This window comes from Ochlerotatus camptorhynchus, unplaced genomic scaffold (genome assembly GCF_037179485.1).
Source record: "Ochlerotatus camptorhynchus isolate MF236.1 unplaced genomic scaffold, CSIRO-AGI_Acam_v1.1 ptg000349l, whole genome shotgun sequence".
Lineage (NCBI taxonomy): Eukaryota > Metazoa > Arthropoda > Insecta > Diptera > Culicidae > Ochlerotatus > Ochlerotatus camptorhynchus.
Window position 1 is genome coordinate 149468 of NW_027040837.1, and position 23005 is coordinate 172472.

General features: G+C 39.1%; 2 protein-coding genes across 5 annotated transcripts in view; both read right to left on the reverse strand.

The window, feature by feature from the left end:
- Positions 1 to 14944, reverse strand: part of nrv3 (nervana 3) — an 88266-nt gene extending 73322 nt beyond the window's left edge. The window contains exons 1-2 of one of the 4 annotated variants that reach the window (XM_065231271.1): positions 14826 to 14908; positions 14360 to 14660 (exon numbers count right to left, since the gene is read on the reverse strand). The gene's annotated coding sequence lies outside the window, so the exon portion shown is untranslated. Of the gene's footprint in view, positions 1 to 14359; positions 14678 to 14825 lie in introns of those variants that run through there. The other 3 variants (XM_065231270.1, XM_065231273.1, XM_065231272.1) reach the window with 3 other exon arrangements.
- Positions 13134 to 21909, reverse strand: LOC135709105 (uncharacterized). Its single transcript, XM_065231304.1, has 3 exons — positions 21853 to 21909; positions 19754 to 19945; positions 13134 to 13295 (listed from the first exon to the last, which is right to left on the reverse strand). The coding sequence occupies exons 1-3, from the start codon at positions 21907 to 21909 to the stop codon at positions 13134 to 13136; spliced, it is 411 nt and encodes a 136-aa protein (XP_065087376.1).
- Between the last annotated feature and the right edge of the window lie 1096 nt (positions 21910 to 23005).

The window sequence follows — 23005 nt, forward strand, 5'->3', positions numbered from 1 at the left end:
ATATCAAGCGTTTCTCAAATGAAAATGATCCATGCTTTCGTCAAATGACTAAGCAACTGATATCACCCATTCGAAGGAGGTCCCCTTTGATAGCGGATAGCTGCTTTTCTTTTTTTTTCCTTGATTTGTTTTCCGTCGATCTTGTTTACCGTGCTGAGCACCAATGCTACCGACGCCAGAGAGGTAGCTCCCTCACCTGGACCCTACCTATCGACCCATCTCATGACATCTTGTCCACCGAATTCATGACTCATGAACCGGGGACCAACGGCTTTACTTCTTTTACGGCTTTACTTTAAGACGTGATCAGAGATGTTATGCCTCAGAACCCAGGCCTGCTGGGGTGAGAGGTAATCACGCTTACCACTACACCACCGGCGCCGCTAAAGCTGCTTTTCTCATTTTCATCAAAAATGTTCAATTGATTTTGAGAATTTACAGCACTGAGAGTATCCTTGCAGTAAACATCTTTTGGGGTAGCCCGGCAAGGGCCGGTGTGACCAAGCTGCTTGCATTTCGACCAGTTCATTAGCAACGGTACAAACAAGCGTACAGGCAGTCGAACCTTCTCAATTGTAGCGTAGTCAGGTAGCGCCCATCCTGAAAAGGTCACTCGGAACAAGTCCGACAGAGAATACGTTTTCTTCGTGCCAGTGAGGAACACGGATTGCATTTGGATGCAATCCAGAATCTTTACTTTCGGAAGGGCACGGTTTTTAAAAATACCGAAGGAAGTTAGACTCGCCTCGGTGACCACTCCTTCGATTTCTACGTCGCAACTGGGGATGTAGACTCGATATTCCATCGTAAAAAGCTCATAGGCAACAATCCGGGTTGCCTGCTTCAGTTCAGCAACGGTGACGCGCAGTTTATTTGGCGTCACTCTAAAGATATCGCTAACGACTGAAACATTTTTTGCGAGTCCTTCGAAATCCAATCAATATTTCAATTGTTTTTGTTTGGGCCAGACAAAAACAATCCACGGACCTTTCACGTCGTCTGGGTAAGTTTTATGGCAGTGGGGTCGCAGCAATTTTGGGGGTACGGTTGTGAGAGGGGGCGATGGTGGAGAAGGGGTGCAGGGGGTGAAGGAGGCTGTTGTATAGACATCACTTTTGAGAGATAAAAATCAGAAAAGAGGCCGTTATAGCAAAAATTCACAAGACAACAGAGCCAATAAAGTTTCAATTAGATTGACAGAACATGGTTGTATTGCTTTTCAATGATGACCGATGACTGTTTCATTGATAGATGATGGCAATTGTCACTCGAACAATTTATAAAGTAACGAACATTTTGGATGGCTCAAGCGGCCATCTTCAATAATTTTTGATTTTATTTTTTATTAAAAAAGCTTTTAAAAATCTTCTGTGGATTTTCAAGTTCGACATTTTAAAAATAACAAAAAAGTTGTCCAGTTTTTGCTGGAAGACATGTATGCAAAGATTGCTTAATAATTCAAAGTCTTTACACCTAAGTAGTGTCATTTGGAATCTGAGGGGGGTACTGCCAACCATTGGTAGAGTTGGTGTGAAATTCGTCTTGGGTATATTGGACAACATGAACTTGTTTTTCTTCGGTTGAGGCTAAAACAGAACGGGTGATTCTGACAGTCTCCGTGTCTGACGATAATTTTATTGTTATATAATATGCAATCATGACAAATGCATTTAGTAGCTGGACGTCGAGACTAACATAAGAAAAAGAACTAAAATAATAGAGATACATAATTCCCTATTTTTAAAATTCGCAACAACTTGAGATCAGATGAACTGATGTGAATATGAAGGATAAGTGTGAATATAAACTGCTCCATTAAAGATGATGCACAAAATCCGTTTAAGGTAGTAATTAATTTAAAAAAACGAAATTTGAATATGCTTTAAAATTTGGAAAAACAAAATGTATTTAAAAAATCCGTTGAAGCATACTACCATCAAACACTCAGCGCCAGATTTGAGGGCATAACTGAGGCTTGCATTATTAAGCTGATGCAAAATTTGAAATTTTCGCTCCTCAGTGCTTAAACGGTTCCAAATTGGGTCCTGCTTAGCCTCTCAAAATTTGAACTACTTTAGTAAGAAACTGACTTGGCACAAACCATTTCAAGTTTATATGGGAATTACTATGGGAAAACTTATATTTTTGTTCATATCTATCTAACAATTCACCACATCACTATGTTTTTAAAAATGATAACAATAATTGTAGCAAATTTTCTCAGCTAAAACTTTGTTGAAAACCACTTTTCAATCAAATATAAGGAACAAAAATTATTAATGATTCAAGTCACTGATGTCTTATGATTATGCTCATTCAACTGTTCAGCAGGCAACATTGGTGTTTCTGGTGCGAAGAATAGAGCACAAATATCATGGCTACTATGTCACACTGCAGAATACAGTTTTGCCCACGGAACAGCTGCTTGATCATGCCATAAGATTATCAATCCCTTAAACAATTTAATTTGACATTTGGCTGAAAAACAATATTGCGCAAAGTTGTAGCTTAGAAAATTTCCCGTAAGAATGGTTATAGAAACTTTCGAAAAAGCAATATAGAAAATGAGCAGAAGACAATGAACAAAAAGTTAAGTTTTCCCATAGTAATTTCTATATAAACGAATAGTTTGTGCCAAGTCGGTTTCTTACCAAATGAGTTTAAATTTTGGGAGGGTAATCAGGACCTGATTTGAAACCGTTCGAGCACTGTAGAGCGGAAATTTCAAATTTTGCATCAGTCTAGTGTATATTTATTTCAGATAGACCATACTAATCCGTACAACTTTTTCTCAACCGTTATTTTGCTCAAATAAACATTATTCATTTTATGATTTTTTGAAAAAATAAAACCTATTTTTTTGCATAAGCCCTTATGAAAAAATGATCAGAATTTTTTTTATGGAAAATATCATCTTGGGTAGCAACCTACATTTCATTCAAGTTTCAATCATATCGAAGAGAGTCATGTCCAACCGATTTGCTATTTGGAGTGGAAATACTCTACAGTAGACTAGCCCACATTTATATGGGGGAAATTTTTTATCATTTTTTTCAACGGGCCATCCATCAGATTTGTGCCATTAGATGAGAAAACCACTCTCTGAAAATATCAGCACGTTTGGATGTAACACGAGCTGGCGCTTTTGATTTAAATTTATATGGGGATATTGGTTGAAATGTATGGAGGAATAACATTTCTTCACTCTTTCGTGCATATAACTGGTTCAGCAAACTCGATTAAACTCAGAATTTCAGCATACGTAGCTTAAACTATAAGGAATAACTTTGCTCAAGACAGCATCATGATTCAAGTAAATATTATGGAGATATTAATTAATTATGTGCATTCTGCTCGTATATTGCAACAAAATACAGGCAGCTTATGCAACGTATCAACTAGATTACAACTAAAAAAAAGTTCATATTTCCACAGGCCAACATCCTGACTCGTGGGCTGGTGCTTTTAGTTTAATGTTCATTTAGGAGATTTGGTTGAAATGTACATATACAAAATGCTCATATACATCCAAAAGCGAATATCTCAATAAACTAACTGGATTCATGATGCAATCTTCAGCAAGGTTGTTGCTCATTGTTTGAACTATAAGTTTTGACAATCTGAATCAAATTGAGAATAAGCAAACTTTTTTATGATCAATAGAGTGTAGGAGAGTCATTTTTCATGAGTTTTAACCAAATTTTCCAAACCAAATTCAAACTAGAAGGACCAAATGTACTGAAACTTTCAGATAATGGTTTTCTCACCCATAGGCACAAATCTAAAGGTTGGACCGTGGTGGAAAATAAGAACTTTTATTTTTGTGGGCCAGTCTACTCTACAGCCTCAACGACTGTTTACGTGTGAACCATTTTTATCGAATACACCCTTAATTTTGAAGTTTCAAGATTATAATAAGAGTTGTAATAATTTAAGGAAGTTTTGGCGTTTCCAAACCTATTCTAGGCCATTTTAGTGATTAAAATTAATTTTGGAAATTATAGACAAATTTTTTTATATGTTTTGACATTTTAAAGATTGTGATGTGGATTTTCACGAAGCAGTCGATAGTCTTTTATGCGAAACTAAGCATTTTTTAAATATTCTTTCAAGACTATTTGGCGTTGAAAGTTGGCTCAGAGTTGGGTTTAATCATTTCATCCATTTGGTGTATTTTTCTATAAAACTTTAATACTACTTTGGCATTTTCTACTAATGCGTTTCGATTGCTTTTTAGTGATTCATTTTCGCCCATTTAAAGCCGTTTATGGACTGATTTGCCGTTTTAGCGCAGTTTTGTCGGCTTCAACTTTTTTTTTATCTCTTTTTGGCATTTTTGTTTGGGGCTATTTCGGCATTTTCAACCCGTTCAAATGCCAGTCTGGTTTAGGGTTTCAGGCAATCGATCAGTTTTCTTTAGCGATTTGATGCCAGTTGACAGTTTAAAGGTCATTTAGGCTTTACGAAATCTGTGTTCAATTGCTTAGTTTAACGGCTTTCTCAGTCTTAAATAGTCTAACGACTACGATGTAGTATGCCCAAGCACAACCCATGGCCAAACCAACGGGCAGATTACATCGTAGTTGTTAGAGTACTTAAGACTCAGAAAGCCGTTAAAGTAAGCAATTCCCCTCAAGTTCGAGTCCACCATCATTAATCTGTGTTTAATGTTGGTGGGTCGCGAGCTTATGGAATGTCTCAAAGTGGGTCGCAATCGACAACAGTTTGAGAACCGCTGAGAGACAGGATAAATCGAGAGTCATAGCATCGGAGAATCAAATAACTTCCCAATTTAAAACATTTTTTTGTTTATTAATTTATTTGATAAAGCTCAAACGAATTAACTTTACAGAGCCGAGAATTCTTGTTCACTATACAATACAGCTTAAAACTATAGTCAAAAGGTACAACACAATAAACATTTTATCTTCCGCTATCCAATAAGCCTCCTCCACCAAAACGGGTACCGCTTCCAGTGGTTTCATTGTATGGCAGTTTCGCCTACGGGGGTCAGAGCGCTTCTATTGCAGCAATGAACGCAAATTGTGGTCAGCACTCACACATACATCACGAAACGGTTGCTTTCCAAAGTCGACGACGCATCGACTGAAAGAACTGCTGATGAAGAACAATAAGGAGGACCACACAAGGGTTGCTGCCGAGTAAACAGACGATCGCGTGAGACACATGGAGAGTGGTCTGCCTCTGTCGACAGCAGAGTGAACACTTAATTTAACTCATAGCCGATCAGTTTTTAGACGACCTTCTACAAGGGGTTTAAAGAAATGCGATAACAATTTGCAGATTTTTTAGAGAGAGCATAAATAAAACCCCGTTTCCTCGAGGTTCTTGAAGGAAACAAATCTCAAAATATTGATTCACAGTAAAGATCGATTTGTAGGGAATGTCACTTAAAAGTGCTCATTTGATGAGATTATCGGAATGCTTACCACTCCGAAAAAAAATCAGACACGTTTAGGTTTTTCTAAAAATATTGTAAAAATATATCAAAATCTTTCATAGATTCTTTAAAAAATAACTTATAAAAACATAACCGGCCGATTTACTAGTTAATGAGTCAGTTTTTGAGATTATTTATTCTAGAATTTTGTAAAAAAGAGGGTTTTATTACGCTAAGGTAAATAAATCTAGAATGTATTGCTTCATTGTCATAGAATCTCTACCCAACAAACAATTCAGAGTCACAAATAAGCATATATATTGAATAAATGCTGATTTACAGTGTACAATGCTGAATAAAACGAGTAGTCGAATTATGTGCTGAAAAAACCTTATTGAGATCGATAGATGCACATTTATTCCACTGTTTGCTAAGATCTGATTAATTTTCTTATTAAAAGCTGTATAATCGTTGACTATCTTCCCAATTCAACGCCTGAAGTTTGATCTAATAACAAACTGAGTAACTGTAATGTGTACATACATTGACACTTTAATTCGACTGTTTTCAATTGACTTAATAACATGCTTTATAAGACGTCTAATAAATGTTCTGTAGGGGCCTCATAGTCTAGTCAGTAAAGGCACGGTATTCGATTCCCGGTCCGGTCGAGGGAATCTTTTGGGTTGGAAATTTTCTCGACTTCCCTGGGCATAGAGTATCATTGTGCTTGTCACACAATATACAAATTCATGCATTGGTATTGGCATCGAAAGCTCTCAATTAATAACTGTGGAAGTGCATTTAGAACACTAAGTTGAGAGCAAGCAAAAAGCTAATTTGCGCTAAGCAATAAGCTTGAAATGCGAATAAGAAGAAAAGATGAAGCTTCATTATTAGATTTCATTGCATTGCTTTACAATATTGCTGAATAAAGGTGAATACAGTCAGCATAATAGCTCTTATACCACTATGCGTCCATGTTTTAATCACATGCCTTGTAAATGCTTAGTAAACGACGTATTAGATTAATTATTACACAACACTGGTTCAGACTAACAACAAGACGAAATCAGTAGAGTAGTGGTTACTGTTTCTGCTTTCCAAGTAGAAGGACGTGAGTTCAATCCCCAAGCTCAACCCTTTTTTTATATTTGTATTCTACGCCTAATTAACTTAAATGGTAATCATCGATCACTTGACTCACGACAATGAATGCATTGAACTAGGTTAAAAAAAATAACCGAGCATCCTTTCCTTAGAATTGGAGAGGTGAAGAGGTAACAATCAGGCCTTTAAGAAGCTAGAGTTGCGTTCGGAAGCGCTGATAGGTATTCACTTTCAAGCAAGCTTTTATTGATTATTGAGTTGTCCATATGATGAATTCTAGGATAGCTCATATGACAAGGCAAGCGGCTGGTGATCGGAAGATCCATGGTTCGAATCCCATACAACGACATGTATAAAGGGCGAACACGAAATTATTGCGACACATTCAACAGGGCATAACCTTTTTACCATTGGGTAAAAATCAATCAAATTTTGCACACTTTCTCATTGATGTGTATTGTGTACATGCTGTCAAACTCGAAGTCGTGTTTTTCGATTCAACGAAAATGGAGGTGAACCAACGCGAGTTGAGAGAACAAATTCTTTCCAAACACCTGGAATTTCCTGACCTGTCGCACCGGCAGTTGGGAAAAATGTTGAACATTCACCATTCAACCGTCTCCAGAGTGTTGAAGCGGTTCCAGGAGCGGTTGACGTTGGACCACGGCAAAGAAGCTGGAAGAAAACCGGGACCGGAGAACAAAAAGACGGAGGGAAACGTGAAGCGGATGATTAAAGCAAATCCCAACGTCTTAAGCCGTGATTTGGCTAAAAAGATCGGCATGTCGCAGAGCTACGTCCAGAATGCAAAGAAGAGAGCTGGACTACATACATACAAGGTACAGAACTTCCCAAACCGCGATGAGCGGCAACAATCGACGGCTAAAACTCGGGCACGGAAGCTCTACGAGAAGATGCTGACAAAATATGGCTGCTGTGTGATGGACGACGAAACGTATATAAAAGCCGATTTTAAGCAAATTCCGGGGTTGGAGTTTTTCACCGGCAAGAGCAAGTTCGATGTGGACGACAAATTTAAGAAGAAGAAAATGTCGAAGTTCGCCTCCAAATATCTCATTTGGCAGGCCATCTGCTCTTGCGGACTGAGGAGTGAACCTTTCGTGACAAAAAGCACAGTAAATGGCGAGATCTACAAATCTGAGTGCCTCGAGAAGCGCCTTTTGCCGTTCTTGCAGCAGCACGACAAAGCTCCGCTATTTTGGCCAGATTTGGCATCATGCCACTATTCTTAAAGTGTCCTGGAGTGGTATGAGGCCAATTCTGTCCATTTTGTTCCAAAGGACATGAATCCGCCAAACTGTCCGGAGCTGCGCCCGGTGGAGCAGTACTGGGCAATAATGAAGCGGGAACTTCGTAAGAGCAAGAAGACAGTCAAAGACGAGAAGGACATGTTAAGAAAATGGAAAAAAAAACTCAGGAACTGGTACCGGATGACACTGTAAAGACTTTGTTGGAGGGCATCAAGCGAAAATGCGTTCAATTTTACACTCAAGGTTCCATAGATTAACTTTTCTTTCGATTTTTTAAGTAAATATATGTATAAAACTACCCTAAAATTTTGGTTTGATTCTAAACATTATAAGAAAATTGGCATGACATTTTCGGTGTCGCAATAATTTCGTGTTCGCCCTTTATGCATGTAGTTCATTTTCTAATACTTAAGAATAACTAACACCCATCCCTGTCTCTCTTTATTTTCGGGTTAATTTTCCACAGTTGAATTTATTGTTTAATAAATGTATAATAATGTCTAACTACGTTACTTCACATGAGAATCAACGTGTACAGAGCATCACTGTTTTAATTAAGGGGAAGCAGTGATGTCTAATAAACGCTGAATAATCAAAAATGTCATCGAATAAGCTCTGTTACAACTCATATAAGTCGAATAACAGCTTCTTGACATACCTTATACAACACCAACACCAATAATTCAATACGTTGTGGTTGAATAAATTCTCCAGATTTGTGTGAACAAAGCCTGAGCAGAAGTTATTATTAAAAATAATGCAAGTATTACTTAGCATGCAGTTGAATAAAAACGTCAAGAAGTTGTTTCTTCAATAGGCGATTGTTAGTTGGGTAGTTGTCCCAAAACTGCTCGACTGAGTGATTAATTGACGAAGTGGTTCGGAATCAATTTTAACTCGATCCTTGTGATAGGCGATCGCCTCAAATCTCATTCTTAGTTGATCCTATTGAAAAAAGTTACTGGAACGATTAAAGCTGAAGAGTTTCGCCCCATCAAAATGTTACATACATTAGAAAAATTGGAACATGTTGTGAAAGGCCAACTGTTGGAGTATTTAAATGGTAATACCAACAATCAATACGAAACTAACGATTTTAAATTGGCTCACCACTTTAGTAGCCTATTGGTCCCAAGCAAACGATTAACGTACCCTATTCTAGTTGAAATTCTATTACTACACTATGTTTGTTTTGATTCGCTATGAAAGTTTGACAGATAACATCAGGGGTGTGTGGATTCATGCAGAACATGCAAGGGTGAGTGAAATAGCTTGGGACTGCTTGGGACCGTTGTTCTGGTACTGAGTGAGCCAAAAATAATAATGATTTTCTTCGGGACCCAGTGGTCTTAGAGTTACCTCTATGGTAATACCCAACATACAATTCGAGTTGATCAACAGCTGAATAAGCTATTTTTAAGCTGAAGAAGCTCATTTTTGCCTGAATAAGCTCTTATTCAACATTCAATGTTTGTTGGGTAGTTTGTTCATACCAGGACAATCGGGATATCTGGAAGGTCATTATTGTGAAACCGCATTGAATTTGGTGTAAACGAAGTGGAAAGATAACTTGGAGTGATACGATTGCTGCTGATTTTTGGGATCTAAAACGCGCTTTTGAAACAATTTCTAGGCCCTTATTGTCAAGATTCATCAAACGCTTTGGAAATACGAGTACTGAATATAATTGATTTGAAGGCTATTTGTGTGACATTACTCAACGGACTGTTCTTAAATATTCTGATTTCCGTGAGGAATAACCATGGATTGCCCCAGGGAAGTATAATGGGGATTCTTTTACTTATTATGTATTTTAACACAGAAAACAGACATCCAAGTCAAATTCCTAAAGTGTGTAAGAAATGTAACTGCTATTTTGAATAGACATTTTAAACTAGCAACGTCGACGACCGGCAGACGCCATATTTACATAAATGTCAAAATGTGTATGAGCAAAACAACCGATCAAAACATGGGCCGCAAGTTTTACTGGTGCACAAATAAACAAGGTGTTACCAAGCGAAAAAAATTTCACAATGGTCAAACAAAGGATGCTTAATTGTAAGTATTTGCTTATTGTTTCGTTTTACATCGATTCATTCATAAACATCCTTCCAAATTGTCGGTGCAGCCACTGAATAAATCGCTGCGAGTCACCCGAACTACAGGAGATTTTCTTCTCCCGTGGAATCCAAGCGCTAGCAACGAAAAAGTTATGTTACGACCACTTCCCCCCGGAGGCTTTTCGAATTCCTCTTTGAAATTGATTTGAAACAAATCATTGTTGCAATAAATTATCACAATAACTAACATTCCACCGCTTAGTTTTTTATTTGAAAATAATGGTTCCGCAGAAACTCGATCGATTTTCGTTGTTTTGTTTTGTTTGTTTTGAACTGATTTGACTATGGCCACGGCCAATAAGGTCAACCCAAATTTTAGTTCAGTTTACTCATTAATCGCAAACTCTTGTCGCAACATTCCGTATGGCGGCGCTAGTGTTTCTAACGTATTTTAATTTGAATTCTTACACACAATTTTTTGTAACATTTGTTCAAGCTTGGATGTCTGTTCTCTGTGATTTTAATTACATGCGTCGATTTTAGACATTAATATTTTTGCAGATGATACTGTGTTATTTATTGCAGATAAGGATTTTGATGATGACAAATAAAGATTTGCATTCTCTAAGTAGATGGTGGAAGTAAAATCAATTGAGATTAAATATAAGTAAAACTAAATTCATGGTAATTTGGTGGAATCAAGTAAATGAGAACGTCTCTGTTGATAAGGCTTTTGATCACATCGATGATTATTGATGGCAAAATTAAGTTCAACTCTCCCATTGACAATGTCATCTAGATAATTGCCAAGAAGTATAGAATTCAATGTCGGTTGAAAACTATTTAACTATTGCCAGCAAAATACAGCTATACAAACCAATCATCTCTCTTCATCTGGACTTTAGCCCTTACATAATATTTTTGGTCAATGAAACACAAATATCGAGATTAAGGACTGTTCATTAAAGAAAGTGGACACCTTTTTATCAATGGTTTAGGGTTAAAACGTAACGAAAAATTGTGAATTTTTGCTCGGTGTGTATAAAACATTGTTTATTTTGGCAACACACCTGATAAATAAAAAAGTGAGAAATTTCGAACGATGGGTCGGACAGGTTATCAACTCGCAGATTAATTCTGCACCAATGGTTTTGCGAACAGTTGTTGTTTCGAGAATTGGCAAAAAGTGTGAAGTGCAGTAAATCTACACTGTTCAAGATTGTTAAGAAGTTTGGAGAAACTTGTTCTCTTGAAGATTTACCGCAATCTGGGCGCAAAAAGGGGGCATCGAACCAGAAAAAGGAGCTGGCAGCAGTGCGATTTTGAAATCGCATAAACCGTGTTCCGTTCGTGAAATTGCCAAAAAATTGGACATTAGCGTCGAAACTGTGCAGAATATCAAAAAAACGTTACAATATCAGAACCTACAAGAAGCAAAAAGCACCCAAAAGGGACGGATTCACAGAAACCTTCTTCGAAAATATGGTCATGGAACTTGTATGACGTTCTCCTTCAAAGGCCGAACCGGTACATTTTGATGGTCGACGAGACGTACGTCAAATTGGATACCAATACACTTCCCGGGCCGCAATTGTTCAACGCTGAGCAGAGGATAGATGTGCCTGATGATGTGCAATACATCCGAACCAAAAATTTTGAAAAAAAAAGGTTTTGGTGTGGCAAGCCATATGCTCCTGTAGCTTGAAGAGTTCTTCGTATTTCACAACGGGCACAATCAATGGTGAAAATTAGAGAAAAGAATGCATCAAAAAACGGCTTCTACTTATCTACCGAAAGCATACGGATCCTCCATTGTTTTGGCCGGATATGGCATCTGCTCACTATGCTTCTGCTAGGTTGAAGATGCTCAATAAGGAAAAAGTCAATTTGTTGAAAAATTCAAAAATTCCTAACCTGCTCTGAACTGCGTCCTATCGAAAGATACTGGGCAATCATTAAACGGCACCTTAGGAAAGATGGAAGAGAAGTAAGCTCTTGTTGACTGCCTCAAAAAAAAAATTGGTCTGCAGCACAACGAAAAGTTAAGAAGAAAGTTATGCAGAATCTAATGGGTGGTATCAAGAGAAAAGTTTGAGCGTTCTTCAAAAATGAGAAGTAAACATTCAACATGATTTTCATTTATATAAAGTTAACTTAGAAACTTGAGAAACAGGTGTCTACTTTCTTTAATGAACAGTCTTTACAGCGCTTGCCGTGTAAATAATGCGTTTGATTTTGAGATGTTATTGATTCACGCTTTAAAATGGTTGTCGGTGCAAATAATTGTATATTTCACTATGATATTCATTTTTAAATATTTGTGTGATCGAATTGAAAGAGAAAGTGTCTTTCATAGATTTAATACTAGAAACGCGGATGAAATAAGAGCACCACATTTCTTGAAATTTGCTTCACAGAATTCATTTTATTTTAAAAGCATAAATGTTTTCAATTCGATACTTTGACATATTAAACGTGCAATAACACTAGCAGAATTCAAGAGATATTGCATTTCATATGTTAAAACTGTTATCCAGTGAATTTCTATGATTTGAAAAATTATGTATCTTTACGAAGCTATCTTCAATGGATTATTTTGTATGGATAGCTGTCATAACGACATTTTAATAATTATTGAATCGCTGCAAAAACTATTTTGTTCGTTACGATGGCGATTTTTGATATTTGAATTAATAGTAGTTGATAATAATAATAAAAAAATTAAAAGTCTGCAAGGGTTTGAGCCTCACACACGTATTACGGATATAGAGGAATGAATTTAAAATTTGATTAAAAAAAATGGAACTATGAAGCTTTCCTGGATTTATTTCCCGTCGATCTTGTTTTTTTTTTTTGCTGAGCATCAATGTTACCGACGCCAGGGAGGCAGGCAGCTGCCACACCTGGACCCTACCTATCGATCCATCAACTCATGAACCGGCGACCAACGGCTTTACTTCCCTTCCGAAGGAAGGCGTGATCAGAGATGTTATGTCTCAGAACATCCCGGCGGTGCCGACTGGGATTGAAACCAGGCCTGCTGGGGTGAGAGGTAATCACGCTTACCACTACACCACCGGTACCGCTAACTATGAAGCTTATTTGGTAGATGTCGTGAACTAGTAGTTGAATGTCGGTGGTTCGTGAGTATTCCTGACGTTGTTGAAAATTATGCTTGTGAATGAGGTGTATTTGTCTCGGTGTGAGAAAATTTATACCTGTAACTGTAACCAGCTTGTTTGCTAATCTGGTTAAGATGTTACACTTAATTATCTTAAAGATAAATCGTCAAGCTAAATCCTTTTTACGGGTGGGACCATCATCATCATCATCATCATCATCATCATCATCATCATCATCATCATCATCATCATCATCATCATCATCATCATCATCATCATCATAAACAATACTTTTGGTGGTCTGATGTGGGATTGTTTGCAAACTTCTCTACGGAACATTTGTGGTGGTAAAAATTCATTATTTTATGATTTACGGGTGGATTTAACAGAACTACTCTCTGTCCAAGCTCTTGGAGATAAAATATAGTGGAACAGTGAATTTTCATTGTAATTGATCTTCTACCAGTTTTTATTGTCTTCATATAAAAATGGGTATTATGGGCTGAATCTTTCGTATTACGAAACGTTAAAAAACGTTAAACGTTAAACGTGTAACAATATATTTAAAACAAATGCTCCTAGCGATGTGCACCACACCTAAGTTACTCATTAATCTTTTTGTTATGTAAAGCTGATATAAAGTTCATTCAGCTCAATTTTCTTGAATAAAAAGACACGTCTTCCAATCGAGCAGCCGAACGTAATTTTCAACAGCACACAACAGGCTAGATGTATAATACAATCATATACTAATTACGATATTAACTTAACGTCTCCATCAACAATTTTTCTATTAATTAAAAACATATTTCAAATCACCAACCAATTCTTACTTGCTCCTTCAGTTAACCTGATAGCAATAGATTCAACATGCGAAAGATATAGGCAATGGAAAGCGATTATAGTTCCCAATCGATACGGAACCGATCCTCGTGTTGACACCGCAAAATTGCATAAAAATGCAATCATTCTCTCTTTTGACCGTTCCCATCTCATCGAACGACCCACAGTGGGTATTTTCCTTGGCGCGTGCTTGCACTGGAATCATTCGCTCTTCTTGCACCCGAATTCATAGAGACAGAGAGGAACATCAAACTGCACGTGAGAGCGAGAGGAGCCGTCGTCAGTGAGAGAAAGAGAGAGCATGGAACATGGAAACAACATTGTGGCAATGTTGAGTATTGAGAGTTGTTCACAGTTTTTCACACATTTTCACACACATCCGAGCGAGCGGCACTTGAAAGGGGGGAAGGGGGGGTGAGCAAGAGAATGGGAGAGAGCGCTAGCTGAATCCATGCTGTGAATTTTCACTACTGACTTTTCCGTTTGTTTGCGCAAAACGGATCAGGCCGCATGCGCTCCCACTTCGATCGACGCTGCAGTGATACTAACACAGTGATGCGAGCGGCCAGCAAGGAAGTCGATTTCGAAGGGGTCGCTTGGTTGTCTACTTGTCCGAGATCGGACGGCGGCGGTAGTGGTCGGTTGGTATATGGGAAAGCGTGAGTGTCCTCGTTCCTGATTCCTAGTCTCGTACACTGCTTTACACCTCCTCGGTTCCCTGCTCCTCAGTGGGGAGAATTTTTTTTCACGAGCACTTTCTGATCCAAAAGTTCACTTCTTTCACTTGCTCGGAACATTCGGGTGAAAATTTTGCAAAACCTATCCGCGAAGTTTGTGCGCTGTCGTTGGACTAGGGAGTGAAAATGTAAAAATTCCCTTCTCTTTTCGCTTTTCCCAATTCCCTTTCCCGGATTATGTCAACGATTCCAAAAGTCTCCTATTTCACTGCTCTAGAGCAGGCAGGCGACCAGCTAGTGCAGAGGCTCAAAAGGGATCGAAAAAACGAAAATCTTACGGTTTCTGTAGGATCACAAAAATTTTCACCAGAATCACTGAACACCACTGAAGAGCACACAAGAAAGGACAAACGCGCTCACTATGACCACATAGAACCGACTTCTCTATGCAAGTGGATCTCCTTGAACTGGATTCTGGTCGTAAGGTGGAAAGAGTCTCCAGTTTCCAAAAGTCGGGAAAATTCTCTCCTCTCCATTCACTCTAGTTCATTCCAGTGAGCTGTTCCAGTCTTCACGGTTTGATTGTGTAACCGATTTTCCTCCGACTTTCCAGTTTTTCATGCGATGTTTTCCTCTCGAGCGATGATCACAAACCCTCTCTTACTCTCCGATGTGCGAGGAAAAACCTATTACGTCATTCCTCAGCTGTTACGCCATTAGTTGTGCTTCTCGCTCATGTCCTTCCTCCAGCTACTGGAGGACAAACGAACTCCGGTGGTAGCGGGGGAGTGTCTCAGGCAAATCGTTGCTTCATCATCTTGCTCATATTAACCATTAGAAAATCATCCGCTACCCCGTTCCACCTCCTAGAAGATTCGCATTAAACTAGGAATCTCTGTCGGACCTACCCATGAAGGGGCATACATTTCATAATTAATTTTCAATTCACCCGTATGCCCGTTACAGCACACTAGTGCTCCTCGAACAGAGGCATACCGGGCCGTGTCGTGTCGAGTCATAATTAAATTTTCATCACTTTCATGTATCTTTTTCAGCAGGAGTGCTAATTTTTCATAGGAAGGATTCGAAGCAAAATATCACTTCACTTCGCAATTTGTCGTACGCCTTTCGGCGTTGTTCTGCACCTTATGTAATGGGCCATTTTTGTTCAACTAGTGCTTTCAATTTTTGTAGTGTCCTTTCATTTTTCGTTTTATTGTGAAGGTTCAGATTTTTTTGTAATTAGATAGTTCAAATTAGCGAAGAAGAACTACCCTAATTTGGGCTTAGTTCACCCATAATTGCCAAAAGTGCAGGAACTTAGTGATGAGTAAATTTGCCACATGTTTTCCGGTGGAAAACCTAAAAAGCTGCTGGAAAGTGAGGAAAATTGTCGCAAATTTTACTCAGTTTAGAATTTTACTCATCGCTGAGTTCCTGCACTTATATGATTTATGAGTTAGCTAAACTCAAATTTGGGTCGTTCTCATTCGCCGTGTGGTTATTCATATCCTTCTATCTGTTTGTCTGTCTATCTTTATGGAATTGACTCTTGCTGCTGAGCCACTTTGCAGTTGCTGATTAATAGCACTTCCGTTTTGTGATGCGCTATCTGCAGGATCGCTCCTTGCATCCAATTCTGAACCGTTTCGATCACCTCGGTTGCTATCATTTCAACTTCTGCTCTAGTCTCACCTATTACCGTTTAAGGGGGGACACCTGTTGAGATCTCTCAAAAAAGGGTATGTTTTGTTAATTTTTTTACCATTAGAATAAATGCAATCACTTCGGGTTTTCAGTATGTTGTTAAGCAACACTGTTCGATTTTTCGTTGAAAAAAAATCGCTACTCAAATGCGCGTAAAAAATTGATAAGTTGGAATATCCGAAAAATCCTATTAGATTTTAAATAATTCATTTTTACATCACGAACAGAAGAATCAGCTAAATTGATCGAATAGTCTCCGAGAACCTTCAAGATAAACTTGTTTGAAGATTTGAGTTATATTAAGGTGCGTTTAACACAAGACTAACAGCAGCATACATTCTTTCTGCTTTTCCATTAATTTCATCACAACAGTCTAGAAGGTATAAGGATGCCGAAAATGCAAATACAAAATTTCGATTTTTTTAAACTCACCAACACAGGTGTTCCCCCTTAACCCGTAAAAGCCCGGGACAAACTTTTTATTTTCAAAAATTTGTGTCTCAGAGATGCCATGGTCGATTAAAATGACTTTTTTTTTTACATCATTCCGGTGAGTGGTTCCTACATTTGTTGGGTGGTACTTCCCCCCAGGACCCTCCCTCTTTTCTATATATTCAAGAATGCATTGGCACGGGGGTGTTTTTTTAATCTTTATCATATATCTTCCATATCATCGCGACAACATATTGATTTTTTTCGTGGAACTCCCGGAAATGATAAAGAACATTCATAAGATCACATGCTTACCATGGAATCGGTTCCGGATGTTCCGGATTATGGTTCCATATGGTCAAATTTATTGTCTGTCATAACAATATCAAGCAACATATAAAATCACATCTACTTGACGAAATAAGACCAATGGCACTCAAAACCACGTCCACAGAGCCATAGGGCCACCGTGGAACCGGTTCCAGATATTCCGGATTATGGTTCCGTATGGTCAAATTTGATATCGCTCATACCTATACCAAGCGACAAATCAAATCACATCTACTCGACGAAATATGACCAATGGCACTCAAAACAACAACTACACCAGGGGGGGGGGGGGACACCCCTCACCATCCCTCTCCAAAGGGGGAGTTTGGTAAAAAGAGATGAAACAACCGATTTGTACCTTCCTTAAAAGTTGTCCTAGCTCGCTATTCTAATATCTATATGCAATCTTCACACTGCCGTACTCTAACGGAACTATCAACTCTATGCTTTCATCTACAGTCTGTTATTTGAAATTAGCATCTTCAACTATGTAAATCGTTGACTTCACGTAGAAGTAATACTAAAACATATAGTCAAAGAACAACTATAGAGCCATTTGGCTTCCGTAGAACCGGTTCCGGATATTCCGGATTATGGTTCTGTATGGTCAAATTTTATATCGCTCATAACCATACCGAGCGACATATCAAATCACATCTACTCAACCAAATATCAATGGCACTCAAAACGACTATCACAGAGCCATATGACTACCGTAGAACCGGTTCCAGATATTCCAGGTTATGGTTCCGTATGATCGAATTTTATATCTCACACAACCATATCATGCGACATATCAAATCACATCTACTTGACGAAATATGACCAATGACACTCAAAACAACAACTATAGAGCCATATGGCAACCGTAGAACCGGTTCCGGATATTCCGGATTATGGTTCTGAATGGTCAAATTTGATATCGCACATACTCATACCATGCGACATATCAAATCACATCTACTCGGCGAAATATGTCCAATGGCACTGAAAACAAAAACAATAATAGAGCCATAGGGCCACCGTGGAACCGGTTCCAGATATTCCGAATTATGGTTCCGTATGATCGAATTTTATATCTCACACAACCATATCAACGACTTATCAATCCACATCTACTCAACCAACTATCACAGAGCCATATGGCTACCATAGAAACGGTTCCAGATATTCCGGGTTATGGTTCTGTATGATCAAATTTGATATCGCTCATAACCATACCAAGCGACATATCAAATCACATTTACTCGGCGAAATATGACCAATGGCACTCAAAACAACAACAATAGAGCCATAGGGACAGCGGGAAACCGGTTCCAGGTATTCCGAATTGTAGTTCCGTATGATCGAATTTTGTATCCTTTGGAATCATGTCACGTAACATTTCAAATCACATCTACTTGATGAAACAATCACCGACGGACATCGATTGCCATCCATTGACGGCAATCGAATGTGCAGGAAGGCAGCTTCCACACCTGCGCAGGATATCGCACACATTCAACACACATGGGCCGGGACCAACGGCTTTACTTTCCTTCCGAAGGAAGACGTGACCAGAGGTTTTTATGCCACAAAAAATCCCATGGACCTCGGCTGGGTTTGAACCCAGACCCATTGGGGTGAGAAATAAGTCAAGCTTACCACTACACCACCGGCGCCAGCTATGTAGACGAGATGTGCAAACGATTCCGAAAGAGAATTCCGTTTCCGTTCTCTCAACTTATTTCACAAAAAATCGGAAATCGGTGGCCCTATGGCTCTATAGTTGTTGTTTTGAGTGCCATTGGTCATATTTCATCGAGTAGATGCGATTTGAAATGTTACGTGATATGATTCCAAAGGATACAAAATTCGATCATACGGAACCATAATTCGAAATATCTGGAACCGGTTCTACGGTAGCTATATGGCTCTGTGATAGTCGTTTTAAGTGCTATTGATCATATTTCGTTGAGTAGATGTGATTTGATATGTCGCTTGATATGGTTTTGTGAGATACAAAATTCGATCATACGGAACCATAATTCGGAATATCTGGGACCGGTTCCACGGTGGCCATATGGCTCTATTGTTGTTGTTTTGAGTGCCATTGGTCATATTTCGTCGAGTAGATGTGATTCGGCTTGGTATGGTTATGAGCGATATCAAATTTGATAATACAGAACCATAACCCGGAATATCTGGAACCGGTTCTATGGCTCTGTGATAGTCGTGTTGAGTGCCATTGATCATATTTGGTTGAGTAGATGTGATTTGATGTGTCGCTTGGTATGGTTATGAGCGATATAAAATTTGACCATACAGAACCATAATCCGGAATATCCGGAACCGGTTCTACGCAAGCCATATGGCTCTATAGTTGTTGTTTTGAGTGCCATTGGTCATATTTCGTCAAGTAGATGTGATTTGATATGCCGCTTGGTATGGTTATGAGCGATATAAAATTTGACCATACGGAACCATAATCCGGAATATCCGGAACCGATTCCATGGTAGGCATGTGATCTTATGAATGTTCTTTATCATTTCCGGGAGTTCCTCGAAAAAAATCAATATGTTGTCGTGATGATATGGAAGATATATGATAAAGATTGAAAAAACACCAACGCGCCAACACATTCTTGAATATATAGAAAAGATGTAGGGTCCTGGGGGGGAGTATCACCCAACAAATGTCAGAACCACTCACCGGAATGATGTTAAAAAAAAGTCATTTTTATCGGCCATGGCATCTCTGAGATACAAATTTTTGAAAATAAAAAGTTTGTTCCGGGCTTTTACGGGTTAAGACAACATCATCAGTAAAGCCAACGACCTCGGCTCCTTTGTACAGCTTAATCGTCAGCACACCGTTGTACATACCGTTCCAGAGCGTTGGACCAAGCATGAAGCCTTGTGGAAATCCTGAAGTGTTTCTAATTGATCTCTGTCCACACATGGGACTATTATTTATTACAGATACTTTCCGTGATGGGCTGAATCGTCTCTGAAAATAGAACGGAGGGTTCAGTAAATAGTGCTTAAGAATCATTGAAAAGTAATCAGTTGCCCTCATTCTGTGCAAAGTTTCGAGGACGGCTTCCCAACTCGCGCTATTAAGTGCGTTCTTGATGTTAATCGTTATCACGGCGCAATATCGATTTCCCCTCCGTTTTTGTTTCATCGATATTTTAGCTCTCTCGATCACTGTCCGAATTGCGTCCGGTGTATCCGTCCTCTTTATGGAATTTGAACTTCGGATCTTCTCCTTATACCGTATGCGTGATAATGTTTGCACCATTGAGCAATGTCAAAATTAAAAATATTCTCAAAGTTTTCAGAGTCTTAAACTATGTTAATCATCGTTCGAGTTTCCACTTGCTGCAATTACGGCCTCTACACGCTTCCGGAATGCACGGCAGGTTCTAATAATGTAGTCTGGATCCATTTCTCTTCAGGTACGGGTCAATGTTTGTCTGAGGCTTGCTGTACTCGGGTGGCGTTAAGAACAGGCCTTGGCCTTCATGACGCGCCATATTGAGTAATCCAGTGGATTAAGAAGATCGGGGCTGAATGGCGGCCACATATCCTTCGCCCAGAATGGAAGATGTTCCTGCAACCACTTCTGAGTGCGGTTCGAGGTGTGGCACGGAGCCCAATCTTGTTGAAATACAATATGTGGCTTCGGACCGTACTGTTCTTTGATCCACGGAAGAACATACTTACTTAAAATACCGATGTAGACTTTCGTGTTGACCTTGTCACCTTCTGTAATGAACCCCGAGTCCATTTTTTTTTCCATCGGAAGCCACCATAACGCTAGCAGGATGCTTGGTCAGATACATGTTGTTGTGCTCGTTCGGCACGTCTTTTACCGGAACAGAAGTAATATACCGGTCGGTTCTGGAATTTGATACGAGATCGACGGTAAACATACTCTCGTCGGTGAACAGGATTACCGGATTTTTTTTCGCTTAAGGAAGTTCAAGATTTTCTTGCATCGTTCAACGCGTAACTCCCGGATGCGGTTGGTAATCATATGAGTTTTTTTTTCCGTGCCCTCGACTTCGCCCCGCAATCTTATTTGACGATCTTCCGTGCCGTAAAGTCACTGATCCCGTGTTCCTTTCTTTTCTCGGTCTAAAACCCTTTTGACGGGACATTCCCACGGCGATTGAAATGTCTTTTTGCGACATTTGCACGTGGGACAAATCACGAATGCACTGCCACTTCGTCATGGTGCAACTGTCGAACTAAGTAAATCATTTTCTTTTATATACAGCCTACTACCAACAATCAATACGAAACTAACGATTTTAAATTGGCTCACCACTTTAGTAGCCTATTGGTCCCAAGCAAACGATTAACGTACCCTATTCTAGTCGAAATTCTATTACTACACTATGTTTGTTTTGATTCGCTATGAAAGTTTGACAGATAACATCAGGGGTGTGTGGATTCATGCAGAACATGCAGGGGTGAGTGAAATAGCTTGGGACTGCTTGGGACCGTTGTTCTGGTACTGAGTGAGCCAAAAATAATAATGATTTTCTTCGGGACCCAGTGGTCTTAGAGTTACCTCTATGCTACTACGGTATGAGCTATAGATTACGTGCATGCAAGGTGAAACGGGAACCTTATTTGTACGATGGTGCAAACATTATCACGCATACGGTATAATGTTTGTTGAGGACAGTGCCGAATTTAGAATCCTGTAGGCCAGGAGCAATGAATCCTGGGGGGCATATTATCTGCTTTCGAAGTTTGCATTTCAAAAGTACTGAGGGCCCCGAGTGAATCGAAGTGAAACGAAATCGATTTACTACCGTGAATAAAGATTATATAAATTGCTTGCATGATCAAATTTGTGGTGTCCAATTTATTTGAAGCTGAGTTGAGCCCTGACCATCTCACCATCTTATTGGCTTTGTCCGCTTTGTAGGTTGGCTGACCTTGTTCTTGATCTCCCATTTTGAATTTGAATTCGAGTTTCGCGTTCGAGTGAAGTGATCAAGTAATTGTGATAGTGTCGAATTATGCCAGCAAACGATGATCTACGGCTGTTACACAAGCTGGAGCGTTCCTTGCGTATTTTTCAGGACAACATTAAGGAGTTTGTCCAATCGATTCAAGGTGGAACTAATAGACGTTCGCTGGACATGCGCATAGCCAGAATGGATGATATCTGGCAGAAGTTCATTGACGCTCGGATGCGCATCGAGCTGATCACCGAAGACGTCGACGATGAGATATCCACGGACGAAATGGAAGAAACGGAGGCGGCAAGATTGCAACGGCAAGTCAGGATCCAGAGACAACAAGATCGTGAGAACTCGAAGATAATTAAAGATTTCGAGAATGAAGTGGGTTTCCGGAGGGCTTGTCTAACTTGCTAAATTTTTGGGGAAATTGTATGTATGATACTGGTTAAATATAGATATATTTTTTAGTAAATACAACGAAAGAAGAACCATTTCTAAAGCGAATCATATGCCAAGAATTAAAATCGGCCTATAATCAACCGATATATGGCCATTTCCCTGGTTCTGGGGAGGGTTCTGAATGCGGGCAGATCATTTAATCACTCAAAACATGCCGTGTGACAGCTCTTTCTTCATGATTTCTCATCAATAGACTTTCGATAAACTTTAAATGCATCATTGACCACATTGGCCACTCTCGGAACATCTAGTATGCCCCCGGGGGAACCTGGAGCAGGGGACAATTGCATTTTTACACCAAAACATGCCGTGCGACAGCTTATTCTTCATGGATTTTCAAGAATAGGTTTTCTATAGACTTAAAGTGAATCATTGATCACATTGGCCGCTCTCGGAACCACTGGATACCTCCGGGGGAACCTGTAGCAGGGGAAAATTGCGTTTTTACTCAAAAACATGCCGTGCGACAGCTCTTTCTTCATGGATTTTCATGAATATGCTTTCTATAGAATTGAATTGGATCATTGACCACATTGACCTTTCCGGAGTCACTAAAAATAAATATATATTGAACCAGCATATAATATTTGGTATAAAATTTCACCAAAAATTTAGCAAGTTGTCTA